Genomic DNA, 17,377 nt, shown 5'->3' with positions numbered 1-17,377 from the left:
GATTTCTGGTATGCAGAGTTTGTATTTTGGCCTGAGGGTGGTCCAGAATAGATTATAAATTTTATTATCTACATTCGGGCCTGATATTTGAACTAGAGGAAAGGTCACCGCGTACACATACACGCACACACACAAAAGTCCTATTCTTTTTGAGGACTGTGTAGATTCATATAAAAAAAAGAGTTTCCAGTGTTGACCTGCACAGTTCATTATTTGACATCAGTCAAATAGTTGTTGAGATGTCTCTGTCTGGGCGAAAGTGATAGGCTGACAGGTTGACGTCTCTTCCTTTCATTAATGAAAGCAGCACTCCATAGAAACTAGCTTGAGCTGGTTGTAGGGCTGCCACAAACAATTACTTTGATAGTCGACTAGTCACCGATTATTATTGCGATTAGTCGACTAATCAGATCATGCATCCATTGGATGTACAGCTACAGCTTATTGCACCAGCAGCATCTGCTCTTATATAACTATCATTAGCTTACAGCTTTAAGTGTTTAAGGTATGTGATAACTAAAACTAAAGACGATGAAAGATGCTGCTGCACAGAAATTAAAAGATGATAGTTTATTAAATTTCAATGAAATTTGCAGATTGTTTCTGTGAAGTTTAATAAACTCCTTGCTATATTCTCCAGCATCTCACACTTCTGATAATCAGCTGTCTGCTTGACGTTTATTCAGCTGTGTAAAAACTATAACTTTAATCTCAGCCAAACCGATTTACTCAGGAACAAATAAAATACTAAAAAAAAGCCAAACAATAACATTTTTAAGTTACCTAAGTGACTTATATATGTTTAACCTGAGTAGCGAAAGACAGCGGCAAAACGATTTGCCGGGAGTCCGGTGTTCTCACGGGCTCTAGTGAGCCTTGCCCCTGGGCTAGCTATCGAGCTGGTGGGTAACAGATGTCTCCGAAAACGTCGGAGCACTTTTGAAAATATGTGGTGTCTTGATAAACTGAGCAGATATTTGAGGTTTACACAGCTACATTCGCACCTAAAAATATTTTAAACGTTTATTTTGTGACCCAGAAAGAATAATAAGAGTAATAGAATAATATTAAAACTAACTAGCTGCCGCCATTGTTGGAAACTGAGCTGGGCTGCGCTATGAATTCTGGGACAAAGCTTCTTCTTCTTCAGGGTTTAACGGCAGCTGGCATCCTTGTACATGCAGTGCTGCCATCTTCTGTTTCAGTCCGTTATTACACTCTTAAATCCTGCTACTTATTCCTGCTTCTTTTGTGATCTTACAAAGCTTCAAACGACTATTAAATCAGTCGTCGACGATTTTGATAGTCGACGTAATCGTGACTAGTCAACTAATCGTGGCAGCCCTAGCTGGCTGACTGAATTCATATAGATTTGATAAGTTATTAGAAAGAGATTTCATACTGGACTTAGATATGAAAAAGAAAAAATGTCGGCTTCAATGTATAATTATTCTAACCACATTGTCTTTTATTGGATGCATGGCTTTCTGCATGATTTGCCACCATCAGGTAGATTTGTCACTTTGTTGTATCTGCTAGCTCCACCTACATCAAACCTGTGCACCTCAGCATGAATAAAGAGCCATTATCAGCTTTCAGAAAAACACACTCCCCGAATGCCAGTGTGTAATATGATTATTAACCACGTGAAGACAGATTGTCTCGCAATTAAAACCTCCTCTCTGCACTCTCCTTCTCCCAGATACTTGCAGATGTGGACAGACAGAGCTTGGCCGCAGGCCGAGAAGCAGCCAAGTCCTCCATCCTGTTCTCTCTCTTCATCCTTCTATCCCCCCTCCAGCCTGATCAATCCTCTTTATAGATTTCTCATTTTCATTTATCTTCCAGAATGTGCTTTCCTCCCATTTTAGGTCTTACAACAAATACTTCTTGATACCTCCTCTTTTCTACTGCCAAATCCTTCCTATCCCTGCCCCCTCAAAAATACATAACAGAAAAAACAAACAAGCAACCCCCCCCCCCCCCCCCAAAAAAAGAAACCCACTGACATCACTTCAGATTAACTTCTTCAACAAAAATCTGCTCAGCAACAGCTAATTAAGAATGTGCAGAGGAACACATCATTTGCATTTTTTGTTTATGTATGTACAAAAAGCAAAACACTAACCTAAGTGTGCTGTCAGGATACATTACAGCACGGCGGGAATGCATGCGTGAAATCTGTCACAGCTGCCCAGGGCTGCTGGACGGAGGAGGCAGAGGAGCGAACAAGATGAAGAGACATCAAATGAGAGAGATAAGAGAGAGTGAAAATCAACAGAGCCGGTCAGAGGCTGACCTTTGGCCTTGTACCTGACGGGAAGGACAGCGGTCTCTCCTGCTCTGTCCATCTTGTCATCTCTTGCTGACAACACCAAGCTGTTTCACTTGCACTGCCTCTGTAAGTTATACCCCTCTGTTTCTTTCTGTTGACATAATCTTACCTGAGGCACATATCAGGCAGGTAAAAAAATGTATTCACTCTACTGGCATGAAGGTACAATCAAAATAGTGTTTGTCCATAAATATGAGCCTACTTCTTTGTATTGAGCCACTTACAGTTATTTAAATGATCCAATGAACTCATGTATGTTCTGTTGAAAGGAGATAGCTTAAAGGACATGGTATTCCACAGATACATACAAACTGGTACTTTGGCATTGGCGCTGTGACACAATGGGTTTATGCCAACATTGAGATTGGTCTCAGTTCCAATTTGTTGCGCATGGATGCTTGCACAGGACCTCTCGGTCTCATATTTGATTGTACTTTCACTGTAAATCCTTTTCCTACATGCAGAACTGAAGTCCTGAGTCCAAAGCAAGGTTTTTTAGATTGATACTCACTGACAGAAATTATGTTTTTATTCATTAAAAAAAGACTATTTTTCAGTGATTGTGTGTATTCAGTTTGTCAGACGAAGCAACTGTTATAAAGTTTAAGATCTGGAGTTAAAAACAAAAAATCCTGTTTTCATCCGAAGCATTGTCAAGAGATGCTAAGCATTTCTAGATATCTCATGCTACATTAGGCAACAACACTAGCTGGAGACTGCTGCAGCCAGAATTCTGCCAATCATGTGCAAAGAGCTTGATGATCTTGTCGCCTTTGAAAAAAGGGAATAGGTCTGCAACCATTTCCAGTCTGTTGCTGTCTAAAAGGGTTGCACTTGACTAACTCAGATGGATAGCAATATGTTGGGAATCCGTCTGCATTTTTAAATTTAATGGCAATTATTTGCACATCTTCACTCTGAGAATGATTGAGAGTCCGAGGGAATGAGACAGGCAGCGGTTGTTTGGAGACAGGTTGTCTCTCCCCAGGCAACCTGCGCAATCCCCTTGTGATCATAAGCGATCGCCCAGAGGTTGAGAGGGTTGCACGTGACTTGTCAAAGAAAGGTTATCAACACCATATCTCCACAAGTCATAGCAGGAAGGTGGCCACCTGCTAAGAGAAATGCATTACATTGAATTGTACAGAAAGAATACAAAATTGCTCCATTTTCATGGAGCATAGAGCTGCATAGTGTGAAATTGCCTAGAGATATAGTGTGAAGCACACAGTGACAGAGAGACCTGTATCCATGGTGACTCTAATGTTCACTAAACAAGCAGTAATGTCTGGAGGGTAGATATTTTTCTTTATTCTTTGCTTTCAAACTCATTCATAATGATTATTCTTTTGCATTGATACAAAAAATATATGAAGTTAACCCTCGTGGAGACTAGCAATGCTCCTTGTGCATTGTTTCGCTGCTTAATCAAATGAGAATTAATCAGTGTTCAGTAAGCGATGCAGCACTGGCAGCTCTGAGGCATTGGATGCACTGTGAGAGGAGCCTACAGAGGACCAGATGACACCATATTGAGGGTTTTAAAAATTCAACATGTTTTGCATTCGTTTAAATCTCTAACAAAGTCAGAGAGAGGTCAGACACTAATGTTATCTGTCTGCACACTGCCTAATGCTTTGGTCAACATTTTTACATATTACATATATCTGTCTTGCATTTGCATTTGCAGACGTTTTCCATCAGCTTCCACCTTCTCCATAAAAACACAAAGACAGAATAATAACTACAGAACATTTGTTCCAAATGTGTGATTCACTTGCAGTTCCTAGCTCGTGTGATTTGGTGTCAGATTCAGATTTGACTGGCTTCAAATGATTTGTTTTAGCTTTGGGAGGAGATGACTGAGCCTTGGCTAGTGTGTTTAAGCCATTCTGTAAAATAATCCAGGATGTAGGAAAAAGAAAGTTTTCCACAAGTAGCCCGGGTAATATGGTACACTGCTTGCTTTCAGTGCAAATGTGATACAGCACAGGGCTGATCCAGCAGCTCTGGAGCTGAACATCTTATACTTAGGAGCTGCAGATCAGTAAAAACTAATGATGATTTCACTAATTTCATGAGATTTTCTTCCTATGCACCTCCCAACACATCTTTGCACCACTATTACTGTATATGCTACAGATTCAGGCTTCAGTGTTTCAAAAGTTTGAATTACCAAAATTCAAAACTCCTGTAAAAGTGTAAAACAAACCAGACTGAGGCCTAAAGATATCTAAAAAAATCTTCAAAGTTTGATCCCACAGAGAGCAGTGCTGCATGAATTTTCTGGCATCTTTGTTCCACTATTGATGCAGTGTTTGAAACCTGGATGCTGACCTGCTGTTTGACTGAAATATACTCCCTGTAGCCCAGGGCTCAGGCTTCACCTGACACTATCGGCTGGCGGGGGTTCGCTCATGCTGAAAATGTAGGCGCATTGCTGTTATGTGCATATGGCGTATATTAATGTCACGTCTAGTAAATTACCGTGACGGTCTTGATGCGACCACTGCCCCTGGTGCAGGTCCAGCCGGATCGGTTGAACAGGAGGCTGCAGACCTCCCCCTCCATGCAGGGAGCCATCTCACACCACTGACGGCTGCGAACAATTCGTGCTGGGAGGCAAAGAAAGACATCAGGTCAAAGAGGTAAATTAGACAGAGAGACAGATTCACAGAGCGAGAGAGAAAAACTGCGGAAAAAGTCAACTTTTTTTTCCCCATAACAAACAAATCTGTTGTTTTTATGCTCACCAGACACAAAGGTAACCTTATACGTTGATGTCTCTAAAAGCCTGTAGTATTTTAATGAGGTTCTTGTTGAACTAGCATGTCAGAATTGCCTGTGGTAGTAACCTTTACAGGCCAGCTGGCGGTCCATAAATTACTCTCTTGCTAATGCAAGCTTTCACTGCAACTGCACAGAAAGATTGCTTCCCCCCCTCTTCCCGTTTTGACATTTTTTTCTTGGTGGAAATTAAAACATAATAATGTTTCATTTGTTTAAGCTAAATTATACCCTGAGAAGTTGAGTCCAGCTACAGCTTGGCCATAAATTTGATCCTGTTACAAAATGCACACATCTTCAATTTTCTTGGCATCATCAGAGAGCAGATGAATCCATCTTTTTCCCCCACTGAGGTCCTAATTAGCTGGAGGCTGTGGTGGTGGTGGCATATCTCCATTGTGTTTTACAGGTGTAGCCACAATTTAGGCGATTATTTGTTTTTAGCCTGCCTACCTAAAGAGATCATAGCTTTTATACACTGGAGATCATTGTGGCCATATTAGAACGTGACAAATGACATGACTGAAAATTGGTCAAAAAACACACAAAACGCAGATTGTAATAACAGACAGGGGGCCTTTTTCAAAAATTATTATATATTATATATATTTTTGTTTTTTACATGTGTCTTGTTGTCCAGTAACTGTGGGAGGAGAAAACTGTGTTCATTTAGCATGGACAAATGCATTAGTAAAATTGATGCAGCAGCACCATGGGTTTTTCAGTCTACACATTCTTCTTGTCAAAACCTGATGCCAACAAACCCACAATGCAAATTGAACATTAACAGATCAGTGACAGATTGGGAATTGTTGAGGCGGCGATGGTGAATAATAGAAGGAAATGGATTGCAGATGTCTGGTTAGACCGCTTTTTTATTTATTTTTTATTTTTTGTTGCACTCAGCACCCCCAGATTTACACTTTCAAACTTGCAGTCTTAAGCCCCAATGGACAGTGACATTATTTGAGCACTTCTAGCAGGTTTTACTCAAAATAAACCACAAACAACACAGGCAGCTGTGTTCCCTACACAGTAAACCCACTTATGGAGGCATTTGGCCAACATGTTAGTGGCAGGCTAGCAGCTGTAATTTGGTTTTAGGCCCTCGCAAATGTCAAATGTATTATTTCTGATGTCAGTATTGCTATGGTGCTGGACTTATTGTTTTTAGACTTTATGCAGTTGTGACACAAATGACAGCTGCAGGGGTCTGTAAACCTTAAATTCATTTTTAGTAGCATTTTATAGATAGATTAGAGAGAGGAGATTACATATCAGAAAGGCAATCAAAAACAAGCCTTTCTCCAGTCTTCTTAAAGTTATTTGTTGGCAGAAGACGTCAGGCTGTCACAGCGTAACCAAGTGATGCTCCCATTCTCCCGCTGCAGCCTGACTGCATGACATTGAATTAACATTCGCCTGTCGTCGAGGTTGATAAGCACTGATTGTTCTTTACACAGCGTGCTAAAGCAACACTGAAAGGTTATCAGCTCTCTGCGGACCTGGCTGGGGCCACCGCTCCTGCCTACCCACGATCCCCCGGGGCAGCACATTGTGGAACGGGGTAACATGGTGGGCAAATTGAAAGAGAGGAACTACAATTCGCTGAATGTCCGGAGGAGAGCTGATGGTGGAACCGAGAGGGGAGCCGCAGAAGGGGAAGCGGAAAGAGGTGCGGAAAGGGAGGCCTTGTGACATTTTGCTGTGAGGTATTCCTGTCCAGGCCTTGTTAACGGTCTGAAATTGGTCTTTGGAGTGTCAGACCCCAACTGCTAGTCTGCAATAAAGATCTGCTGTCTTGTGGTATTTATCAAGCTGGCCGAATAGCACCCTCATGTATGTAACGCGGCACACACAATCACTGCTGTGTAAATACAAAGCCATTCTCCCTCAGCAAATAATGGATATTATTTACTCATCGTGGAAGGAGCTGTGCTTTTTTAAGCCTGCTCTCATAGTGTTGCCATGCAGCCAGGGAGAGACAGCAGTTCAACGAAACAATACATAAACCTGTCGTCGCATCGTACAGAACGAGCTTAAGAAGATAGTTTAGCTTTGCGACTGGATTCTGAGACAAAATGGTCATTTTGGCATCATCCTGAGTGGGGAAGAGGCAAATCTAAAGTGACCTTCCTCCTGACACAGCAACGTGCCGCGGTGAATTTTCATTTTCACAGCTATCCGTCAGGTGCAACAAAGCGTAGATTTATCAGTCAGTTGCAGATGTAGTTTTGAGTACATTACAGGGCCAGCAAAACTCAATTTCCAGGGCAAGGAATAAAAGCTGAGCTGGCAAAGCGGTGGGAGTGCTGACTAACCGTGGAGTGCATCAGGCCAGCCAACCCAGAGTCACGCAGGTTGGCTAAAATAAATGCAGTTTTCAGCTCCTGCTGTACTATCCGGGCACCCGATAGCTTGCCCTTGTTACTTTTTCAATGCCATCCATGACAACATGAGTTGATCTATGATGACTTGATGAGTCTCCTGGTGCTGAGAGCCGTGGATTGGTGACACGGCGTTAGGGGGGGATGAGAGCATTGCTGTGATAACCTCATGCACGACAACATCATGAATAACGCGAGCGGCAACAAAACGGCAGCGCTGCAGTTCGGCTTCAGCCTGTCTCCATCCATCAAACCTATCGCTCCCAAAATGCTGGCACGCACAATTGTAGACACATTAAAAAGCTTAGACGTTACAACCACCCACCCACCCACTAAGCTTCTGTGCTAAAGCTGTCTGAAAATATCTGTCTGCTGCTTGATTTCACCCTTCAGTATGCTTTACATGCTGTGGGTATAATAAACCTGGCTTGTTGGGTTACTCAACTGGTGCAAATTGCTGGAAATATTGTGGCTATCTTGGCATTATAGTTTTATCATGGTGTTTGAACAGATTTTCAGGCCTGTTTTGTAATGTTTTCCTGTTTGTTATGGTAACAGCAGAGATGAAACAGCTGGCTGTGGTGGCTAGAAGAGAGGAGGAGAGTGTCTCTGTCTGGCCGACACCTGGGTGGCCCGTCGTGTCGCAGTCGCTGTCGGAGTCCCACCCAGGGACCGCGGACGTCAAGCCAGGCTTATCAGCTGCCAGGGTCCCTGTCGGGGTACGGCTCTGGACCTCAAACTAGATCACACGTAAGACCATCTGTCCCCCCTGCACACGGTGCCAAGCCCTGCCCAGCGCAACACAACACTGCCAGACGAGACTCAGAGCAGGGCAGGAGGCACAACGGCGACTTCTAAACCAGACGCGCTGCTAATCTGATGAAATTCTGCCACTGCAGAAGAGCAAAAAATAACATCAAATTTATACTCAAGCCACAGGCAGCTCATTTAAAATGTATTCAGATGAAGAGAGAGACACTTTCTCACCAAGGACACACCAAAGGATTAATTGCATCGAAGAAAAAAAACAAAGTGACAAATGAATCACTAGAACAATTAATTAAGAGCATCTTTTGAAATGAAATAATGGAACTAATACTGATGATTCTTATGCAGCAGTAAACACCCTACAAGATTATAGCCAGTCATTAAAGCTGGGCACCAAAAACACTGTAACAGGTTTTTACAGGTTTTCGGGCTCATGTTAATTAAACTTCAATCACAGATCAATCTGCAACATTATCCTGACAGCATGGGCCTGATGGGCTGATGATCAGCCCGCCTACAAAATGTATCCACACATAATCATGTATTGTGTTTGTTGAGAATCCAGTTAGTTTCCTGTTGCAGTTTTTTGGGGGGGCTTGCTTTGCATTTCTGGTGGGTAGTGTTTTATTTGTGGTTGTTGACACAGATGGGAAGTTTACGCTCCACTGATCAGAAATCAATAAACCATTAGTAGAGTTGTACCATAAAAAAATAATTTTTTTATGTTTATGAAGTGGTTATAACCAATCTGGGTTAATCCATCAATCAACTGGCTTTTCATGAGCAACAAACTATTGGTCAATTACAGAGGGTCAAAATTAACCAGATGCCAAATATTGTATTTTCAGAAAATACCTGTTCCATATTATTGTAGGGTCTACCTTACAATGTGAAGCGCCTTGAGTTGACTGTTGTGATTTGCTGCTGTATAAATAAAATAAAATTGAATTCAACTGAAAATTTACACGCCTTTAACTACACAGGGGACAACTATCAAAGTTACAAATGCAACAGTGATACAACAAGACTTTTTATCACTTGTCATTAGCCTTTCGTCTTTTTCTAAAGCTGAATTTTGTCACTGCACCGAATCTTTTCTTGGCATCACTGTTGAAAGCAACGTTCCATAGAAAGTTCATTCAAAGGTAGTAAATTGCGCACTTAGACACACTAGTAATCAAACACTTGTAGATTGCAGGGTGACTCCATTTCCATGAAAAACTATTAAATAAAAATCTTAAAGGTGTTTTTACTCTCTGCATAGAGGGCTTTTAATGTGAAACATCAGCACATCCTTTTTTTTTTAATTGCAATTGCAAATAAAAGAAACATTTGAACTCCTTGGTGAATAAAAATATTTCTCCTAAACAGAAAGAAAAAAAAAACAAGAGTAACAAATTCAATTCAATTAAAATTAACTTTACACGTTCTTTTGTGCTTATGCAACACTGAATAATCATGGCTGTGTTCCATATGAAAGATGAAATTGCTCATGAAACTGCTGCTGTGAAATATACATTCAATAAATATTAAAATGATCAAGATGAGGTAAATATGGAAGGAAGTGCTGTTAGCACTGCAGGCAAACTATGCCAACAACACTAGCAAATGAATGTCAGATCAGAAGCAAACATGTTTTTCAAAGTCACGCTTGTTTAAAACGAGGGCCTGGCTCTGTCTGCAGTTAAAATAAAGAGTACATCTAATCCTCTCGGCTATGCGTCTGCAATATAAATACGAAAAAAACCTCTGCTTTTGTTTTGTTTTGATGCTTCTTCTAAATCACTTCTTTTGCCCGTTTATTGTCAATAACGCTTTGACTGAGCGCAAAACGAGAAGCTTGAACCCAGCATATAAACGGTCTCCCTGCAGCCTCTTATCATGGTGGCCATCGAGCTTCATACGATTACCGTGTGATGTGGTGGCATGGCAACAACGGGCCACGCAGAGAAAGGGAGCAGGAGAGACTTGGGGAGCAGATTAGAGTGAGAGCAGGGAGACAAGCAAGGAAAAGCACATAATCCTCCTGTGTACAGTGTGCAGACTAAACCTGCACAACCCTGACATACAGCAGCACAAAAAGAGGGCAAAAAAGCTTGAAATACGCCTACAAAAAGAGTATCAAAAGAAGTAACTTGCAGAAAAAAAGCCACTGCCCTTGCTGCAACATGTTCAGTGAAGTAAAAAAAAAAAAAAAAAAACAGGAGGAACAACTCGGTAATATGTCATACTGCACAAGCAATGCAGCTACCGTCTAGGCTAATCAATTCATATATTCACAGGTAACAACAGACTTTATTCACTTTGAGGCTTAGATAGTTTTGTCGTTATGTAATTACTGAAGGCAGAATACAAGCAGGACGGCAAGGGAGATAAGAAGAATTGTCCAATTGCCTCTGTTAAGCCATCAGCTGCAGATTGTAGTAACTTTGAAAATGTCTCAGAGGTTACATCAGACTAAGCCTTGGATTTTAGTTTCGATTCATTACAGGAAACAGTAAAGGCCCTCAAATCCCAGAGCTTTTCGTGGTGATTATAACTCTGCCGATGACTTGATCCAATCTGTGCTCACAGTGTAAATTGCACGTATACACTCCAAAAGGTCAGCTGCTCACGGGGTCAAATGTCAAACTGTGCACTTTATCAGTGTGTAGTGTGAAAAGTCAATCTCCCAAAGTTCTGTGCACAGCAACCAAAGCTGACAAGCATCAGTTCTTTGAAAATCCAGTAACAGACAAACATAAATACGAATAACCCTCCACACTGGTCATACCTATTGGGTAAAAATGGATGTTTATCAAAGCTTCAGTTCTGACTGTAATCACATTACCACTCACCATAGCTGACAATGGAAATGTTGGAACATTATTCTACCTCAGGTGAAAATCAAAGGTTTTACTTCTATACTCTGTTGAGTGTATTCAGCTGTTAATTTTCCAGTGTTAAAACACTACATCTCCAAAACCAGTTATGTAGATGTTTGTAAAGGACATATCTAAAGTCTGAATTCACTCAATAAAGCTTCCTTGATCGCTGTCCATGGTGCTGATCGTTGAGCTGATCTAGCTTATGGATCCTGGTAGATGAACTGGCCTTTGTTCTATTAGGTCAGTCGCCTAATGTCTGCAATATCTTTGGGTACTAATTCATAATACATTATTTGCATGCTAACAGCTAAAGTTTTGATATCCTTAGATCTGATGTCTTTACCAGCTTTAATCACACTACTGGAAATAAAGGTGGACCGTGCAGGTTGTCGAGATATAACAGGATTTGACACTGTTGCATCTGTGACTCACACCTTTACAAAAATGCTCTATTACTTCCAAAAGACAAGTTATCCCCCCGCAAAAATAACCTTCCATATTTCTTATTAGATATTGAACGTGTAGATCCAGCTGCAGAAACCGGGGGAACTAGAGAAGACTATGACGTGGCAAAAATATATCCCACTAGAAGTGAACCAGGGACATTGCAGTTATTTGCTAATCATAAGTCAGCACACATCTTAATTTTTCAATCCTTGGTCTCAGCATTTAATAGCTATTGGTATTATGTATGAGCATGCTCTTGATCTTTCTACCGCTTTATAAAATGAATAGTTACATATTCCGTTCAATCCAGTTTTAACTAGAGTATGTGCCACCCATTGACAACAAAAGCCATCTCAAGGTGCTTTGTATTGTAAGCTAAAGACTTTACAAAGAGAAAGCCAACGAGCCGATGATCCTTTATGAGCAAGCGATTCGCAACAGTGTCCTCACTTTGTAAGACGAGGAGACCTCTTTGTGTTACAAACTGTAACATCCAATCTGTAACACCCAAATGCACACCTTTGTCTCATTTAGTGGCCTCATTCAAATGCGGATCCACAAATACAGAGAAATTAAAGCCATATCCTCTCTTAGCTACTTGTCTGCAACGTGCTTCCACTCTCCCTCTGGATGTGAGAGCACCACTCATGGGTTCTCTTGCAGGATGAAGGAGGACACAGCGCCTGCCTGGCCAGATATCAGAAAACACTGCTTAACTTGTCCATCGGCAGGTTCAGTCATAAAGAGTGCACTAAAAAGGCCAGTTGTTATCACAAGCACAACTTTAGAGTTATTAACACTTTTATTGCACTTACAGTAACATAACTAGTTAAAATCAAGTCTGGCAACCCGCCTCTCAATTTCTCTGTTCTGTGTGTGTCGGTTTCACCACAATACACGGGCCATGATGCAGAAATGTTGAAACAGAGAGCAGAGGATAGAAAAAAAAAGGAAGGAGCACACATAAATAGCACAAGCTCCTGATATGACTGCGTAATCAAGCAGCTAAAAATGCGCCAATGTCGGATAAACCTTGTTCCCGATTTTCAGTTCTAACAAGCCGCATCCACGGGATTGGTTCCTTAGTCTTGTTGTGTTTGAAACTGCACTGACATCCTGCAGCTCCCAGGCAAAAAACGCTCAGCCATGTAGCTGACTGCTTGTCTTCGAGCACACAAAAGAAACACCATATGGACATGCATATAAACCACAGCTCTCCGTCACAAAAAGGAATTTGTTTAAGTTACTCTTTAACCTGAAAAACAAATGAGATTTTTGTGCTCCGTTCACCATATGTTTCCAAAATTAGTCATAGCTGTAAACACCCCGTATCAGGCAGGCTCGCTCGCCTTTGTTTACATGCCACAGACGGAGAGTCAGTGACGGTTCCACTTTCATTAAAGGTCACTGTTCTATCACAGGATCACAAAAGGGCAGTGATCCACTTCTTCTGCAGCTGTGAAAGTGTTGTATAAAACTGATCAGGAAGAAAGTGGAACACTGAAAGAATGATCCCCGGCCTTGGTGAGATACAGAAATATATAAACCTATTTATAAGTCTGTGAATTGTTTATGTGTTTAGAAGGGCAAAAGAGGATTTATGGGAAGGGCCATTAAAGTGAATGTAAATGAATATGCTCTCAGCTAAAAGGTTAGAGAGGATATGTGAGCACAGGCATCATTAAATCCACTGCATTTTGGTGCAATACACACTAATTCCATTTAAAATCCTGGCAACGACTGACGAGCTCAGCTGTCAGCAGAAAATCTTAATATGACCCTGCAAGCAACAGGTCCCAACTTTAATGCGCTGGCTATTAATGGAGCGTAGGGTGTGGTGCGGCAGGAAGCCAGTAATAATCAATTTCCTGCTGCTGTAATCATAGTTCTCTGTAAATTAATTAGCATCTGTTGAGTGTTATGGAAAAATGTCTGCGGAGAGGGAGAGGTGGTTAAAAGCAGCGCGCCGAGAGGATGACATGGACTGTGGGGCTCTGGTGTCAGGGATATTAGATTAAGGCCAACATGAGTCATCGCATGATGGAACTAATGGTGCATCTGATTGTGATATTGTGAGCTCCAATCACACCCCTCCCATCCCTTTCATCGTTCTTATCACCCTTAGCTAGATACTGTCCAATGGCTCAGAGACAGGGGCTCTAAAGTATAAAATCTTATCTACAAAGTGGATGAACACTGGAGTCTCCATTACAAGTGATCTTTTTTTTTTTTTTAAAAAACCCAGGTGGAGGAGGAAAAGGAGGAGGAAAATTCAACCCAATACACGCTGGAGACACAAAGCAATTACTAATTTGTTGATGTCACAGTGGCTGACTGAAGAAGGCCTAATGCAGACAACCAATCACACAGTTAGGAGTAAAACAGTCTAAAAGGCATCAAAAAGTCAGACATGCAAAGTGATTATCGATTGGCTGGTTAAACAACCAAATTACATCGGCACTTACTTTTAATGGAGAGAGAAGGAAGCCAATACATTTTGTTCATTGGGCTTATTGAGGACAGGTTGCGCTCTGTTGTTGTTGAAGTCTGGCTTTTTACCCAGTGTCAAACGGGGGAGATGATGCTGCTTTGCATTAGGATATTTTTGACATTAATAACTTGGCTGTAAAGTGGCTAATGACTCTTTGTCCTGTTTTCTTCCATTCTCCTTGGGTTGGTAAAGTTTCATGACTGCATAGTACATGGTTACGACGCTACCATTTTGACAAAGACTGTCCAAAGACAGGACAGTCAGACTGACACAGCGGTGCCGTAGTTCCTGCAACAGCAGGTTTGTCCAGCAGCACGTTTGGAAGTCACGACACAGGCGGACAGACAGAAAACAGCAACTGCATTCCACTCAGGAGTAGCCGATGCAGGGCTGCGGTATTGTGCATTTTGCTTCACTGAAATGGGACTCCTACTGGAACAGAGACATTATTGTTAATAGTTACACCTGTGCTTTTCCTCTTATAATTTGTCATGATGTTCCTGTTATGTCAAAATGTCTGCCATGAAAAAGGTCTGTAGATGCTGTTGTGGCAGAGGAAATGATTCCACGTGTCATTATCGCATGTATTATTGGTCTTGGCGATATTTTAACCTGAAGTTGATTTTTTTTTTTTCATTTTGTTTGCAGATCAGTTTAGTTTAGAGTTTAGTTTCAGATATCCCAGTTCCAGTAAAGATACATTTATCAAAGCTTCCTTGCTTTGGAAATTTGACCAAAGCAAGAATGGATCAAATGAAAAACTAATTTATTTTAAATAGTGTTATTTTCCGCAGTTACTTCTTCTGGGGAACCTGCTTCCAGTGTGGATTTGGGGATACAGACACACTTTACTTTTAAGATTAAGCTTAAATTTCTATGTGTTTATAGTTAAGGCTGGGTCAGGTGACCCTGTACTCTCCCTTAGTTATGCTGTAGTAGGCCTAGACTGCTGTGGGATCACTCTCCATGTGTTTATACACCACTCTACGTTTAATCATTAGTTATTATTAATCTCTGGCTCTCTTCCACAGCTGTTTTTGTCCTGTCTCTCTGTCTCATCTCCAACCAGTCACAGCAGATGGCTGCCCCTCGCTGAGCCTGGTTCTGCTGGAGGTTTCTTCCTGTTAAAGGTTTTTGCTTCCCACACTCGCCAAGTGCTTCATCACAGGAGGTCGTCTGATTGCTAGACTTGAATTGATTGTTGTTATGATTTGGCATATAAATATCGCATCAGTTGAATTTAGTTTTGTTTTTTATTTCCATTAACTAAAATGTTTTTTTCAGTATTTATGTCACTACTTTAATTTTGGTGTTTAGTTTTATTTTACAGTGTATTATTCAGCTTTTCTCAACGGGACCAGAGCATCCAGAGAGCACTCCTAGGTTTGTGAAATTACAATGCAATTACATACATTAAAAACTATCAAATTATTTTTTTTTGCACGAGATTTATTCAAATACTTCATTGTTCTCCACTCCTGCATTACTGCAAAAAATGTACAAAAGTAAATACATGACTAGGTTTCCCACTTTTTCCCACTTTGTTCAGAAACACAGATCGAGATCCCACACTCAACAAGAGTAAAAAGTTTGACACAACTTGTTCAATTAAGTATGAAGCCACTGCTAGCAGCCAGCTAGTGTAGGTTAACATAGAGACTGGAAAGAATAACTGCTAGCCTGGCTCCGTACAAAGAAAACTAAACCCTGCCTGCAGGCATCTCTGAGGTTCATTATTAACAGTAGTATAGAAATATCACAATCATATTTTACAAGAGATCATTCCTTGTACATCCTGGAGACTCTGCTAGTGGTGTTAGGGTTAGGGTGTAAGCCAAGCTAACCAGCCGCTAGTGATCATATGTAGCACACAAGTGTGCCAGGAGACTCGATCCTTAACTCTTGATGAAAAACACTTCCCTAAAAAAAATCTTAAAATTAAAAAAAAAAAACCCTAAATGCTCAGAGAATATTTCTACTTTAATAGTTTAATTGAACTACAGCTGTTCAATTTATGGTGGTAAAGGTGGAGTTGCATACAACAGGCTTCATATAGGGAAATATTAAAAGGTTTTGACATGCCGACTGCAATATAGTTGTTATAGGTGAAATACAAATAGTTTTTCTTCAAGCATAGGGGAAAAATCCATTGTGTTACAGAAATATTGAAATTACTTTGAACTTTTTTTTCATCAATTACACTTTTTAATTAGATTGTTTCTATGTTTATAGCACACCAGCCGATTCAGTTGCTTGCCAAAGTGACTTCTTCTCCCGCTGTACTGAATCACTCCAGCTACGTTCTCTAATATTTATTCTCCATTGGGCTAGAGAAGTCACTGAACTCACCATCTACGCAGGCCGGCCTCGCCCTGGTGGTGCCGGCGATCTGGCCTCTCCTGCAGGCGCAGCGGGCTGTCTGCCTGGCGATGGTCCGCCTGGGAACACTGCTGTCTCTGTTGAGCATCACTATCTCGCAGGTTCCCACCGCCAACTGGCCTGCCAAACACAGCAGTGAGGATAAAGTACATCACATTAGCATAATGAGTCAGTAATGAACTTATTACAGAGGAGCAACTGGTGTTCAAAGGTGAAAACGACAGGCTGGCTGTTGTTTGCAAAGAGACATTTTTTTTACCTTTTTGGCTTTGTGTTCCACTAAAGAGTTTAATATTCTCATTAAAAATGTCAGGAAAGTTTTTAGTGCTTTAAAAGCAGGCGGCTAGAATGCTTTTTCAGTTTTAATACAGCATGACAGAGTTCTCTTGATGAAAGTGCCTTACAGGGATCATGCAGGGAAAAAAAATCAGTTAAAAGAGCATCTTCCATTTGGCTACCCATAACTGCAAAATAACAAACACACGAGTCAGAGGCTCCGAGATATGAGAGCACCATAAAACAACTTATTGATTTTTTTCACGTAATGGGCAAAATCTAAAGACTTCTTCTGACTGTGAGCATGAATGTTCTCTGCAAATTTCATAGCAGTCAACCCATTAAATAATGAAACATCAAGACTGTTCTCGCCGTGAAATTGACAACACTGGCCATTTGTAGATAACTTATCCTCGCGTGTACCTGAAAATATCCACTTTACAGGCAGTCGCAATAATTAAACAGAGAACTCACAGCCATGCCCGAACGTACAATGTGAGGTTAACACTCTCACACCCTGTTTGAAGCCACATTTATTTATTTTTTGCTCTTTTTTATTTGACTATCCAAATGAGTTGGACCACTGACAGAAATAAAATGTTACTTGGTTGACGGAGTAGAGGCTGCTGGGCACTGCTCC

General features: G+C 41.0%; 1 protein-coding gene across 1 annotated transcript in view; it reads right to left on the bottom strand.

Annotated features, from left to right (window-relative positions):
• Positions 1-16,598, bottom strand: part of LOC145422922 (chemokine-like protein TAFA-5) — a 29,747-nt gene extending 13,149 nt beyond the window's left edge. The window contains exons 1-2 of the mRNA XM_080294911.1: positions 16,432-16,598; positions 4,823-4,950 (exon numbers count right to left, since the gene is read on the bottom strand). Of these exons, the coding sequence (XP_080151037.1) occupies positions 4,823-4,950; positions 16,432-16,549 (246 nt within the window). The 5' untranslated portion in view covers positions 16,550-16,598. The remainder of the gene's footprint in view (positions 1-4,822; positions 4,951-16,431) is intronic.
• Positions 16,599-17,377: the final 779 nt, after the last annotated feature.

This window comes from Astatotilapia calliptera, chromosome 20 (genome assembly GCF_964374335.1).
Source record: "Astatotilapia calliptera chromosome 20, fAstCal68.1, whole genome shotgun sequence".
NCBI classification, from domain to species: Eukaryota; Metazoa; Chordata; class Actinopteri; order Cichliformes; family Cichlidae; genus Astatotilapia; species Astatotilapia calliptera.
This window is presented reverse-complemented; position numbering and strand designations above follow the sequence as displayed.